Source organism: Cervus elaphus, chromosome X (assembly GCF_910594005.1).
Source record: "Cervus elaphus chromosome X, mCerEla1.1, whole genome shotgun sequence".
Classification (NCBI taxonomy): Eukaryota; Metazoa; Chordata; class Mammalia; order Artiodactyla; family Cervidae; genus Cervus; species Cervus elaphus.
Window position 1 is genome coordinate 41,321,832 of NC_057848.1, and position 15,397 is coordinate 41,337,228.

The 15,397-nt window shown below is 39.7% G+C and overlaps 1 protein-coding gene and 1 long non-coding RNA gene across 2 annotated transcripts in view; one reads left to right on the top strand and one right to left on the bottom strand.

The window, feature by feature from the left end:
- Nucleotides 1-4,276: 4,276 nt before the first annotated feature.
- LOC122689459 lies at nt 4,277-9,875 on the bottom strand. Its single transcript, XR_006339819.1, has 4 exons — nt 9,731-9,875; nt 8,232-8,303; nt 6,973-7,118; nt 4,277-4,395 (listed from the first exon to the last, which is right to left on the bottom strand). It is a non-coding gene; the product is annotated as an uncharacterized LOC122689459 (long non-coding RNA).
- WDR44 (WD repeat domain 44) overlaps nt 8,954-15,397 on the top strand; it is an 84,380-nt gene continuing 77,936 nt past the window's right edge. The window contains exon 1 of the mRNA XM_043895866.1: nt 8,954-9,429. Within this exon, the coding sequence (XP_043751801.1) occupies nt 9,353-9,429 (77 nt within the window). The 5' untranslated portion in view covers nt 8,954-9,352. The remainder of the gene's footprint in view (nt 9,430-15,397) is intronic.

The window sequence follows — 15,397 nt, forward strand, 5'->3', positions numbered from 1 at the left end:
CTGATTCAGAATAAAAAAGGAAGCTCTGAAGATGGCATCTACCTTTGGATCGCTACTGGCTCCTAGTAGTTTTAAAGGGCCAGTCAAGTGCAAGGGACAAAGAATACAAATCCTGGGAGGCAAGCAAGGTTAGCAGTTAGAGCAGGTGCACACCATCCCTTTCCTTCTCTGCTTACAGTCAGACTCCCAAAGGGTAATGCTCTTAATGGATGAATGGGGGCAAAACTACCACCCAGAGGCAGATGGTAGAGACAGGAGCTTGCGCTGGTTTTGGCTCTGAGTATAAGAGACAGACAGAGAGAAATTCCCTTCAGACATCATAACCCCAGGCAGCTCTGGGTCCGGAAGTCATATGGGTCCAGAAATCTATGGCCAAAACATCTCATGTGAGAAATTTAGCTTAAAACGGTTGTGGATTGGCAATATTCCTGGGTGACTAGTGGGAGCAAATGCAACTCTCCTCTAGAAGAATTCACTTTAAACCCAGGTCTCAGTATCCAAAGAAAAAGTTCCAAGGAACACATGTTCACAAATAAATATCATAATATACACAAGGGAAAATATGAAAGACAGGTAAAGATATATGGAGGGTATAATGAGAAGGATCAACAAGCATCTAATGGAAGTCCTAGAAGGAAATACTAAAAATAATAAGGAAGAGAGAATGGCTAAGCATTTTCCAAAGTTAGTGAAACATACAAATCTTTACATTCAGGCCACCCTTAATGAACTTGCTCACTCCACTAAACTTATTAGGCTAATATCAACCTTTCATTTGCCCACATGGCAATCCTGGATAGACCACAATTAGTGTCCATTCATGCCACCTTCAAAAGGAGCAAAGGCGATTGAGTACAGTTGCTTGAATAAGCCTTACGGTTTATCTTTCAGAATACCAGAAGTAAGATTACCTATAGTCAACGCTGATCTTTCCTTCAGAGTCTGAAGTGGTAGGTAAGCTCTGTTAATCCTAAATCCTAGCGCGACCATTCTGCAATCTCCAAAAGAAAAAAAGAGAAAAGTATGCATTTTGATGCAGAATACTAGGAAAAGCATAAATTTGAGGGCCAGGTACATCTAAGTTCAAATTCTGACTCTGCTACCATGCTTCAGGTCCCTTCCTATAAAAAGATTTTTTAAAAAACAACACAGTGGGGGAAGGTTAGAGAATTGAGTCACTGAGATAACATGTAAAATGCCAGCCAGGTCACTGGTACAGAACAAATGATTATTTCCTTTTTACCCCCCATCTCTCTACTTACGTCACGACTTTCAGACTTTTGTCCAAGACTGAGGTCAGCTCCATGATTAATTTTTAAACAAATTGCCTACTTTTGACAAAATAGTCATTTTAGTTATAAAACTTCGTTAAACTTTTGAAAAACTAAAATTATGTCCACTATTTCTCAACTTCAAGATGTATATGGACAGGCTGGGTCTAAAGATTGAAGAGATATTGACCAACCAGAATGGCCAGCCAATGTGACCCAGGTGAATAGGATGACTGAAGTAGGAAAAAAGATGTGGCAAAAAGATTTCAAGCCCATAACTTAGCACTAACCAGGGAGCATTGGAAGATCGTGGTCAAGGCAGACTGGAGAAGGCTGGTAACCAGAAGTTTAGGCTTCAAAGATGAGGAACATAGGCAAGAGCCATAAATGAAAAGCTAGGGATTTAATTATTCAGGGACTGGGCAATGACCACTAGAAGCTCAATTCCCAGATCATCTGGGTTACATGTGTCAGAGTTCAAGTTTAGGTGACAGAGATGAAAAGCTCATCACAGAAGGACTAAACTATACCACTGTTAACCTACTACTAATACAATGCCTAGCACATAGCAAGCCCTCTGTTGAGTGAATGAATAATCAAGCAACCATAGTAAAGCCAGATAAAAATACTGGAAGGTCAGTAGTAAGATTAACATTGAAACTAAGGTTAAATTCTAAAGGCAAGCAGGTTCACTCAGTGGTTAAAGACCACAGAAGAAAGGGAACCAGACGGTCCCTAACATCACATGGGCAGTAAGATTGCTGAGGTTCTAGAGAATATTTAGAAATGGGGTTGAATTTTACGTGTACTGTGTGTGAGTGTATGTGAAGCAAGATACTTCTTTCATACTTTAAATTCATGTTACAGCCTTTTCTTTTTTCTGAACTCACTGTTTTTTCTTCTGTTATATCATACCTTAGTGTTCACTTCCAGGCTGATATTTATTTCCAAGGGCATTCAAGGACTTCAGAGAGCAAACAGCACCTGCTGATGTGTTACGCTTGTTTTTCCAGGACCCACCTAGATTCGTGGTTCTCAACTGGCAGAGGGAAGATAAGGATATTTATCCCTGGAGTAGTTTTCTACTGTTTCATAACAAATTACCACAAACTGAATGGCCTAAAAAAAAGACAAATTTGTTAGCTCCTAGTTCTGTAAATCAGAAGTCTGGGTACAGTGTAGCTGGACTCTCTGCTCAGGGTCAAGCAGGGCTGAAATCAAGGTGTCAGCTAGGCTGCTTTCTCATATGGAGTTTGGGGTCCTCTTCCCACCCCATTCAGGTTATCAGCAGAATTCATACCCTGCAGTCAGAGGACTGAGGTTCCCATTTCCTTACTATCAGCAGGGAGCTACTCTTGATTCCTAGAGGCCACATTTCACATGTCTTGGCCCCCAGCGTCAGCACACAGCATCGATGTTTGCTTTCTTTCTTTTTTTTAAGATGTTTGCTTTCTCCCAAGCCTGCCAGAGAGTATTTCTTTGACTTCCTTTCCCCACGAGTTAAAGAAAACTCTGCTTTTAAGGGGCTCATGTGATTAGGTCAGATTCACAAGTATCATCTTTCTATCTTAAACTTTAATTACATCTGCACAATCCCATCACAACAGCAGCTGGATTAGCACTGAATTAAATAACTGGGAGAAGATGTGTGTATAGAAGGAGCGAGGCAGTCTTGGAGGTCTAGCTTAAAATTCTGCCTACCATAAACCCCAATGTTGAGATGTTTCTATTTAGATAAATACCATAAAAATGGGAAAAAAGAAATATCAACCAGTTGCTTTAAGTTTTGTAGTAATATTACTGTTTCAGACACTTCTCTCATTAACATGGCTCATTTCCTATAAGATAGTAAACTCAAACTGTACATGCACACACACATGTGTACACATTAGCCTGACTGATATATCTATGTAATTGTTTGCCACCAGATTATTTCACCAATTAAAAAATACATATATATGTATATATGTATGAATGCATATATTCTTTTTCTTCCATGAAAGAAAAATAAAAGATTTATTCCTCAGATTTTGACCTGGAGTGAATTTTTGAAGCATAAAGTTCATATGTCTTAAGTTTCTCTCTCTTTAGATTAGGTCATATATTACTGCTTACTGTTTCGAAAAACAAAATTATTCTTAGTCCATATTATTTTTTTTTTTTTTAATTTTTTTATTAGTTGGAGGCTAATTACTTCACAACATTTCAGTGGGTTTTGTCATACATTGACATGAATCAGCCATAGATTTACACTTATTCCCCATCCCGATCCCCCCTCCCACCTCCCTCCCCACCCGATTCCTCCGGGTCCTCCCAGTGCACCAGGCCGGAGCACCTGTCTCATGCATCCCACCTGGGCTGGTGATCTGTTCCACCATAGATAGTATACATGCTGTTCTTATTCTTAGTCCATATTATTTAGAAGTGAACCTCTAACATTATACTTTGCTTCTAGAAGCTCCACATCAGTGCATCATTTCACAGTTGCTTTAGAAATTATCATTACCATTCTCTTTGTTTGTCAGGCCTGCAGTATAGAAAACATGATTTTTACCAGTAGAATAATTACATTCCAATGTTTTTTTTGTGGGTATTCTTTCCAAGTTCATTTTCTTAGTGGCACTTATTAAACTGTTCCAGAAGCTAAGTGTGACACAAGTAATACCTTATATTGGAAATGAATCTCAGATTTTCATTTCATGTGTAAGTCTACCTTGTATATGATTGGTTATATATTTTCTTTTAATATTTTCCCCTCATTTACAAAGTAACACATATTCACTGTAGAAAACTGAGTCATTTTATAAAGGTACAAATAACCATAAGTTTCATTATTATTTTAATCAACAACCAAAGACAATCACCATTAATCATTTGGGAACACTCTTCCAGAACTCTCTATGCTTATATACACATATAGATACATAGAAAAATAACTTTTATAAATCAAATTATTCTTCATGTAATTATTTCATAACATCTGTTTTCATTTAATACATTATCAGCTCCCGTCATGTCAATGAATATAGAGACTTACCCCTTAACGACTGGTGGTTAGCACATTGTTCTTGTCTGCTAGTAACCCTTTCTTGGAAAAAACATCCATTGCATACTCCACATGGTCCTAGTAAGAAAGATGATCAGAGTAGTCTCTCCCTACATGGTGTGTGGCAGGGAATCAGTTGACCCATACCTGAAAACTCAGTCTCTATTCCCTTAGCTACAGGGGTTTCCTAAGACCAATGAACATAGGCCCTGAGATTTAATATATCAACACTAGGAGAGAGTCTTACTTCCTTTAGGATTGAGGATTATTAAGACAGTATAAACCAATTGCCTACAGTCATCTTTGCTGACAACAGATTCCTTTTTGGAATCTGTCTGTGACAGGAAAATTGAAGCCAAAGCACAAAAGAAGCAGAGATAAGCAAAGATGAAAAAGAAAGTTTTGAGATATCTTAGACCCTGGATCCCACTATGCCTGAAGCTACTTCATCTAGACTACAGTCAGTGCTGCTATAATACAATATAGGCTTTCCCCAAAATTACTGCACTATGCAAAGTTGTTCAGTAAAAATCACAGGGCTTATGGGGGAAATGGGACTAGGAGTACAAGATTTAAAAACTTTGTCACTGACACATATACAAAAAAGATATGAACTTAATGAAAATGGTAGCACAGTTTTACACGCCAGCTGGTGATGAAATACAAAAATACTACAATGAACATGGTGCTTTAGTTTGAAAAAGACCCGAAGCTTGCTTGTGGAAACAGGTATTAGAAGGGTTGCAACTTATGAGTTACTGTGAGGTGACAGATGGATGGTTATCTGAAACCAGGTGGAAAGCTGAAACACTAGATGTGGATGGGTATGACTCAAAAGATACAAAGAAGTGAGGCAACTGGTAGATGTCTGAGGTCTATGTGTGTATTTCATGTTCTCCTCTGCAACTTGATTCATCTGGGTTTAGTTTTCTGTTTTCACCTAATGTTTCTGGCTGACAAAATTGCACATAAGAAAATGCAAAATTCCTCTTACACTTAAACTGTTCTCTAATACATTAGTCACAAAGGAACAGACAAGTGTTAGAGCAGTCTGTACTTGACTATGTAAGTGAATAAATTCCCTTTATTGGTTTAACATAATTCCAGTTAGCTTTCTTCCAGGGTCCTGAATAGTAATATATAGCTAAAAAATATTTCATTACACATCAGTAACACATTTTAAGTTCCAGGCTGGCTTCTCTGTGTCTCTTGACACATTTCTAGACTCTCTCTACTTTCAGTTCCTGTGTGCTCAGAGATTGAAAATTCATTTTAATATTAACATAAACCATCATTAAGAAGGTGAAGTGGGAACTTCCTTGATGGTCCAGTGGCATTAAGACTTTGCTTGCCAATGCAGGGGGTGCGGGTTCAATACCTGTTCGGGGAGCTAAGACCCCACATGTTTCACAGTCAAAAACATAAAACAGAAGCAATATTGTAACAAATTCAATAAAGACTTTTAAAAAAGAAGGTAGAATGGACCTGAAAAAGGCATAAAAATTCAAAGTCAAAAGATTTTAAAAATTGTATTATTATAATCTGTAACACAACTGACTTTTCAAACAGATGATTGAAAGTTGATGATTACAGAATTTAATCTTGGCCCTGACAAGTTTTGGCCATTTTCAGAATGATTTTTCCCATGGATTCTGCTACTTTAAAATCCATAAAAACTCTCATGGTGATTGCAATATTAAATCTTTTCATGTAAATATTATATCTCAAATCACCTAACCTTGTACATAAAAAAGTTTTTCCCTGGGTTATCACTTTAGCTCTTGTTTATGCAAAGGCCTACATGCATTACAGTTTTATCACTGATGTTCTAGGTGATTACTCTTCGGGTTGGAGCAAAATTGGCCCCAAAGATATTGCCATTTTGTATTATTCTTGACAAGAGGAGAGAGCGAGTATTTCACACCACAGACAAGTTCTTCCATATACTGGCTGTGACTTCAGCATTTGAAATCCCTAACCGGGTTTATGCTGTGCAGATAAGGAGGCATAAAAAGTTTCCTTAAACCCATCAGCCTTAGATCTGTGTAGTTTTTATAGTCATTGGAAATGAGCCACTCAACTCTGCTCTGAAAGCAGACATAAACAATATATAAACAAGTACGGCTGGTTATGTTCCAATAAAACCTTCTTTACAAAAGCAGACAGCAGGACAGATTTGTCCAGAGTTCCGGTACCATAATTTGCCAACGCCTGCTTTGGACCAATAGTTTTCACTTTTTTTTTTAATGGAGCCTTGCAGCAGTCTCTTGAGACTCAAGGAAGGCCAAGCAGGCAGGAACCTGAATTATCTCTGCTTCAAATAAAATAGTTTTTATTTTTATGATATGTGGACCTTTGTACGAAATCAGGTTTGATTAAAGAGTTTCATTTCTAATAAGGAGAAAAGCTTTAAAACCACAGCCTTGGACTAAGCCTAAAATCTGCTGCCTTAAAACTCAAGAACAGATGTTTAAGGCAAAACATCTTTAAAAATGATCATAGGTGGTACACATTTGTTTTGATGTTCCCAGAAATTTACTTTCTCATAAAATTGATAAAAGCGTTTAAATAGATAACTTGAACAGCTCTAAAAATGTTATTGGCTTATCATTCCTATTTCATTTCAGCTTTTTCTAAACATAATGTTTAAGGTACCTTAAAAGGTCCAAGAGAGGTGGTAAGAAATAATGGAAAACACACCAATTTAGGAGACTGTATTTTCCTCCATTGTAAACTAGATTGTGAGCTCCTGGGAAACAGGAAGTAAATTGTCTTCCTCCTCTTTGAATTATGCTCAGCACCTAGAACAGAACATGACACCAAGTTTTAATTTTTAAGGCAAATGCAAATTAACTATTACATAGCTAGGAAGAAAATAAATTCAGATAGTTTATTTACTTATATCTTTCCATAATCTGTAAGGAAAAAAAGCATATCTTTCCTGATTGTATGCTAAGTTGCTTCAGTCATGTCCAATTCTGTGCAGCCCTATGGACTGTAGCCCACCAGGCTCCTCTGTCCATGGGATTCTCCAGGCAAGAATACTGGAGTGGGTTGCCATGCCCTCTTCCAAGGGATCTTCCTGACTCAGGGATTGAACCCTGGGTCTCCTGCATTGGCAGGCGGGTTCTTTACCATTAGCACTACCTGGGAAGCCGCTTATAATGAGCAACAAAATAAAAAGTTTGTACTTTGAGATATATTTTTAAACCTAGAAAATTAGCAAGTTTAAAACACATAAAAGCTAATAATTGGGTCCACAAATCCCTTATGTGCACTTCTTAAAACACAAAAAGCTCTGGAAGTCCAACATTTTTGTTTTGTATTTTTAGTGACTTATTTGACAGTCAATTTAGTCTAATCTAAACTTATCTGACAGTAGTAGCTGACCTGAACTGAAGGTGGCTACTTACTGGTGTTTATCTACCCCTTATGAATAATCATAAGGTTTGCTGCAAGAAATATTACCCTATTTGATTACGCAGCATTTTCCCTCAACTCCCTAGGGTGTTAAAGAATACATAGTATATCGCATTCGGTTTTACACAAACTCGCCAGACAACCCCAGATCTTTTCCCGGTTGTTTTTCACGTAGGAATCTAGAGTCCCATTCCAGCCTCTCTGAGGCCATGCCCCCGGTCCCAGTTGCTTTTCTGCCGCCATCTTGAGCAACAATTGCAGTGCAAAGAGCTCAGAGTGTCTTCCTGTTACGGCAGTTGGAAAAATAAATGTGCTTCCCGATTATATATAACAGTCAGCATTATCACTTTGATGGTCAATGATGCGTTAACAAAGAACATCTTGGTCTTTTAATAAGCACCTTTCTATTTTCAGCACTGGACACTGGGCAGTAGAGGATCAGAGTTAAGTTACAAGCTCTTAGCCTTGCAAAGGAATCTGCTCAATATATTTACCATTTGACTGATGCACATCTTAGCCAGTATGTAAGAATTTCTCTCCCGTTAAGTGTCGGCAACAATAGGTATCTGTAAAGAGAAAGTAACCAGAGGCCCTACAGTGGCTCAGCTCCAGCAACAAATCCATCATTACTCCATTGAACTGGCACACTCCCCACCATCTCTCTTGGACCCCACCCTCTGGCCGGCAGGATCCTATCTAGAGATCTCAATTAGAGATCTTGTACTAAATATCACAGGTTATGCCCCATAACGCTGGAGGAGGTGGACCCGCCTACTCCCTAGGGTTTGGGAATCTGGGCTTGGATAAATTAAATCGACGAAAATTTAAACCACAATGCCAACTTATCCCGACACCATTTCCTCATAAGAAAAAAAGCAGACTCCAAATCACCCCTCTAAAAATGCCTCTCTTTAGAATTGCAGAGTTAGTGGATGGGACACTCTGCCGGACCCCACCTACGTCGGGCGCGTTCCCACAAAGTCGGGGGACCGCGCCGGTCAGGCGTAAGCTCTAGACTCCTCCCCTCAGAACACGCATCCTCACCCTTCTCCGCTACTTCCGGCCCTCACCTAACGCCCTCAACGGCGCTTGCGCCGTCTTGATAGGCTTCTCGAGTGCAAAAAATCTGAGCTCTGCCTCTCAGGAACCGCCCCCGCCTCCTCTTCGCCCCGCCCACGCCTCACCGGCCCCTCCCGAAATCTCGCGAGGGTAGGTGCGCGTCCGTGTTTTGCGGGCAACTAGCTCTCCCAGCAGCTGTAATTGCTGCTGCGGGAGATATCGGAGCTGCCGCCGTCCGCGCGCCCGCCCTCCCCCACTGAGGCGAGCCACCGCCTCTTTCGCTCTCCTCACACACCTATCGCCGGGAGCGGCGGCAGCAACAGTCCCTGGGTCCACCGCCGCCTCCTCAGACGGCCGCTCTGCTGGTTATTGCCTCAGTCCGACAGTTGCTGGCGGCCCCCTGTCCAGCTCCTCTCTTCAGATCGTCTGCTCCCTCCTCATCCTCCCGGGACCCACCTCCCCACGGTTCGCCGGGGTGGAGGACGACGTGGAGGAGACGAGAGTCACCCTCCCTCCAGGCGGCGCCGGCCCCCTCACCCGCGGGTGTGTCCTATAAATGGCGTCGGAAAGCGACACGGAGGAATTCTTTGATGCCCCTGAAGATGTGCACCTAGAGGGCGGCGACCCTATCGGGTAAGTAACCGGAGCCCTGGCCCAGAAGCCAGGCGTCCCCGTCTCCCGGCTTCCCCCGTGCCTTCCCCCCTACACCCCTTCCAGGTCCCGCCGCCGCAGCCCCTCCGCGTCTCCCTCGGCTACTTCAGAGTGAGTTCGGGGGAGGGCGATCGCCCACCTCGGGCAACCCCCCCTCTTGGCCCTGGTAAACGGCCCCCGGGCTTCTCTCGGAGCCTCTTTCTCTTGTCCGGCTTTCTGCGAGGTGGGACAGTTTAATGAGCTCGAGAGCCGGAGATGTGTATTTGAGGGTTTCAGAGCTTACCTTGAAACATCCGTTTTGGCCTTGGGGGCCATAGATGAAAGGAGCGGTAACAGGAGAAATTGCAGTGCTGGCTGTTGTTTTCTTCTTCTTTTGCCGCTAACTTACCTATCCGATTCAGAGGTGTCTCTACTTCTCCCTCTTTGCCGTCCTCTTTTGGTTGTACAAAAAGAAAAGGAGCGGAGCGCGGGGAGGGGGAAGACTGGGTGTTTACTTAGGAAAGTCCTCTAGCTGATGTACTCTAGATCCACGGTGTTTTATTAAAATAGCACCTTGCCGTGAGGCAGAGGAAATCGAAGACGAGGTCCTTTACCATTAGCGAGACTGCGGTCTTAAAAGAGTTGCCATACAGAAATGTGTACAACCGACTACAGCGATACAAACAAGTGCTGAGTAATCTGTGGTTGGAAGGAGAGCCACAGCTTTGTGCTCTTTATCTGTTTCTGCAAAATGTTTTAGTGGTGATTAATAGGGAGATTCTGAGTAGGAACTACAGTAGTTGGAATACTTGGCTTGCCTGGGACTTCTACTGACCCACTCCCGACTCTTCCAAGTTGGAATAATGTTTAAAGTGAGTTCACCGAACTCTTCTACTGGTCTTGTGTGGCACTAGAGGCAGTGAAATACATTTTCGTGCTATAAGAACTTGAAAATGGGTAAAATTTGTCATGTTACTGTAAAAGTCAGTAATATGGTTCCAGAAGTCAGCTGCCTTCAATTTGCAAGCTTACCCGTGGAAGAAATACCTTAATGCAAATTAATGTTATTTGTACATTCTAGAAGTCGTTCTAAAACTGAATAGGTATTATATATATATGTACCCCATATATACATATACATACACATATATAATATATAATATGTACCCCATATATATATAGTATGTACCCCAAAAGTTACAGCAACAAAAGCAGAGAAAATGTACGTTGTTAGGTCGTTAATGAGAGTGTTTCCACCAACCTTCAAATCACTAGTATGGGATTTGAAGGTGGCAATGGCCAATCTTGAGATGGCATTGAATCTCCTTCAAGTTCAATATATGAAACAAATTCACAGCTAGATGGTAGAGGATAGAAAATTGACTTGGATTTCCAAGTATATTGGAGTCCTCTGAAATTAAATTTTGCCTTCCTGGTATTCCCCTTAAAGTAATCATATGATTTAATAAATTTAGAGCTGTATGAATATTGTTTCTTTTCAATGAATGTAATATTTAATTGTGAAGAACAGCTACATCAGGACCTGTGTAAACTGCCTAATAGTCCAGTACCTGGCAGAAAGAACTCCAGTGTTCATTCCCTTCTCCTTCCTTTCTTGTAATTAGCAAATTTAACTTCACAGGGTGCTTGCTTTGGGAGGAAGTATGCACAACTTTGGATTTATTTAACTTATCTAAACTGAATGAGTCATTTTGATAGACTTGCTAGTCACTTCTTCCCTCCTGGGATAATAAACTTCTCAAGCACTTTGATCCTTTGATATGCTAGGTGAAAAGTAAAAACATCTCTTAGGACCCAGCCTTCTGATTTCAACTCTAATCTGCCCAAATATTGAGGATGTTGAGCTCTATGGGTAAAACTGTCAGTCTGTGAATTTCAAGGCTCCATCCTGCATTATTGAGGGGATTTCAAAGGAAATTAAACTCAACTGGAGAATTTAATCTGAAAAAAACTAGCAGTACTGAGAGGACTGCATAAGGTTGGCATTATTAACTTGCCCTCTGTCCTTTGTGACAGTTTTTGTTATTTGCATAAGGTACTGTGAGGAAACTTGGCTGGGTAACTAACAACCTAGAAATGAGTGAGAAATCTTGATTTGTGAAAACATATGGTATCATCAGATATCAGTTATTAGAAGTATCTTCTCTCCCTTGAGATACACTCAGAGATTTACACCACCCGCAGTCTAAGAGGTTAACTGACCTGGTTTGGGCACTTTAAGAAATGTTCCTTGCATTGCATGTTCTAGAGTACACAGAACATTTCACTAGAGTGTAGTAAACTGAGTAGGCTGTTGAGAGTTATCTCATATGTTTTGGTAATTAGCAGAATCCAGATAAACAATCCATTTCCTAAAACTGATTTCTTCTTTTCCAATGGTGTCTTCAGCTTTGTTATTCTACTCTTTGAAATCAGAGTTAATAAAGTTAAAAATCAGTCCAGTTTTTTATAGGAAGACTTGATTTGAATGCAGCTACTTTTCCGCAGTGGCAGATCATCTCTACTTGTCCAGCTTTGCATATACATCACAGTTACAATGCTTTATTTTGATTGATATTTTAGGTCAGATTTCCTTATTCTTTTCTCAAAGAGGTTACTAAGTTGGCCTAGGGGACACAGCTTGTAAGTGACAGCTGGGATTTGAAACCATTTCTTTGGACTCCTACTCCAGTATTTTTTTTCTAGTACATCATAGCTGCCCCATACTGGGTGTGTGCTCTGTGTGTGTGTGTGTGCTGTGTGTGTGTGTGTGTGTGTGTGTGTGTGTATTCAAGGTGACTTCCTCCAAGAGATACTTGAGTCAAATGCTTTAGGACCAACTTGCTAAATTGAACTGATGCATATATTTAAAACTAGCAGCCAAAACTTCAGTTCTCTTGACTAGAAATTCCCACTTTCTCTTTCAAGAATGTGTATTTTGTTTTGTCATATAGGGCTGTTATAAGATCATAGCATGTTACAGCTGGAAGGGACATCTAGTTTGACTCCTTCATGTAAAATGTGAAAGCCAAAGCCCAGAGAAAGGAAAGTGACTTGTCCAAGGTGCCACAGCAAACTAATAGCAAAGTTAGGACTTGAATCCAGATCAGTTTCACTGTCTAGAATTATCTTCTGCTATCATGCTATCTTTTGATAAAGCAGGAAAGGGAGGAGGAAGTTTGGTATAGTACAAAAAGGCCCTGGACTATGAGTCATTTCATTTCCTCATCTTTAATTTGAGGAGAGTTTAACAGACTTGATGGTATTTGGTACATGATTTAAGACCTGTAGATTTGAAATTAGATATTTACTGGATAAATTATATGTGAAATGAATGTGCTATTTTGTGTGGATTATGCATACACATACTAAAGGCTGGCACTGAGAACATGTTGTAAAAACAAACGTGATGTTTTGAGCATTCTTTATTTTTTTATTGGAAGAAATGGCAAAATTTTTAGAGTAGGAAGGGACAGAAGATCATTTGGCCCAGCCCTTCCATTTAACTGAAAGAGAAACTATGCTCAGAGAGGGGAAGTGACACATTGCTGATTAGCGCCAAACTCAGAACTAGAACCCAAGTCTCCTGATTCCTCATTTATACCATGATGCCTTGTCTGTAGAAGGAAGGAAAGTATTGGCAGTTACCCCTGCTGTAGGTTTCTGGCACATACTCTCTTAGCAGGACTCCTGAGGTAGTCAACTACATCTACCATGATTCTGTTTCTTTCATGTCTTGCTGTCAGAGGACATGGAATGTTCTAGGATCCTCACTTTTGCCCACTAATTTTCTTCAAGTCTGGATGAAAAAACGGTGACAGAACAGCTATTATACGAACAGGGATGGTTATTTGTTTTGTTTTGTTAGTTTAGAGTCAGTTGCAGTCTATTATTTTAGATTGGAGTAATAACCCAAATCTTGATTTTTAAGTCATAAGAACTGAGATCAAACTGTCCCAAAGAGTTGTTTGGTCTAAAAAATAAAAAGTTGCCTAACTGCCTTTGTTGAAAACTCAGTTTTTCACTTAGACTTCAGAAACATTTCTCTCTGAATTGAAAATTGATGCATTTCAGTTAAAAATTATTTGCGTGATATGGGTTATTTAACAGCCCTATTAAAGATAAGCTGTTATTTAACAGCCTTATTAAAAATGGCTGTTCATAGGTTGGCCTGGAAGCATAGATGAATTATGGATTATATTTGATTGCCATTGGCTTTGTGGATTGATAGAAATATATTTACATATGCTTTTTTGTCACACCATGTACCATCATGTAGAGGTAGGAGGGGACCTTTTACATATTAATTAGTGAATTCAGGCTCTAAATTTAGTGGCCTCCAGCTGTCAGTTTGGTGACTCAGGGAAGTAGGACAGTCCGAAGCAGCACTGCAGTTTGGGGACTCAATTTGAATCTGTACAAACTCTTATAAACTGACAACTTTATTCTGTTCTTGGGATAACCTACTTCAAAAAATAGGGTGGATAAAATTTGATCTTTAAAAATGTTAAAAGCCTAGATAGTTTTAGGATGTTAACAGTTCAGTGATGATCCTACAGAACAAAAAGTAACTTCTAATTGTTGTTATTTGAGACCTGTATAACCTTCACAGTACATGACAGTCCTTGTGTTCTTTTCAGTTCATTGTTTAGATTTTGACAAAGTCAGGTGAATTTGCCAGGCAAACACCTTGAAGAGGCTGTTTCCTCCTCAAACTCTGCCTGCAATTCTGGTAATTACTTCCTGGGGTATGTAGGTGGTGGACAGGGTGGTGGTGATGGTGGTGATGGTGAGGGAGTAGGTGGTGAAGGAAGCCCCCCAAGCCAAGAGAGAGAGACCAGGTTCTCAGACTGCTTACTGGGACATGGATAACTGAGATCAGACAAATCACAGTATTTAGTATTGTTTTAGATATGCACCTACAGAGTGAATTAAACAACCCTTTCTGTGAGAGATTAATAGTCTATAAGAATTAACTCAAACAAAATTTAAAGTAATAAAAATTGTAGGTACTTTATGATGCCCTACTGATATTTAACTTGAATTGCTAATTAACCTACATTTTTGTTTTCTACCCATAGCTAAGCTAATTTCTACAAACTTTCACAAGGTTTGTTCCACCCTTGCTGTCAGATATTACTCTGCTAACATGCTAAACCTTTAATTGGGTGCTTTCCTTACTCTTCAGAGTGGAATCTTATCTGTTTTCTTATTTCAGACTGAGCAGCCTTTGTATTAGTCTGTCATCTCGTGATTCAAAATTGTGGAAAAACCGCATAAGACATAATGTGGGCCTCGTACCTGATGGCAACCCCAATGTTTTTCCCCAGTCCGTATACAAATTTATCTTGGTTACTGTAGCAACCAGCCTATCAGTTATTTTTCTAGCTCTTTTGCCTTCTCAATTTTGCCTAATACTAGGATTACCATATAATCAGGTTCTGCTAAAGCCCTTCAGATCTTAGCATTTTATTATCAGCTGCAGCTGTCTGACAGTTTCAGCTTGGCATTCCATTAGGGTCAATTGGTTTTAAGTTCACAAAACCCTTTTGTCTCCAAACATTTTAAACATACAGAATTTAACAGGAACATGTTTAGGCAATATTTCTCTCATGCTAATTTTATCAGTTCCATTGTTAGTCATTGTCTTGAAGATTGAATGCATTACATCACTGGCATCCAATGGCCATCCATTTGTCATATCAGCTAGAATAAATTTCAAGATCGAGTGACCATTTATATATTTCTTAAATGGTCACTCGATCTTGAAATTTAAGAAATATATACAAATACATATTTGTATGTATTTGTATATATTTCTTAAATGGTAAAATAATTAGCCTCCAACTAATAAAAATAAATGAAAAAAAACTGAAGAAAAAAAGAAATATATACAAATATGATTTTAGACTCTATGTCATCACCAGCTAGCTGAAGTGACTTAAAAGTACCTTGATTCATCAACTCACAA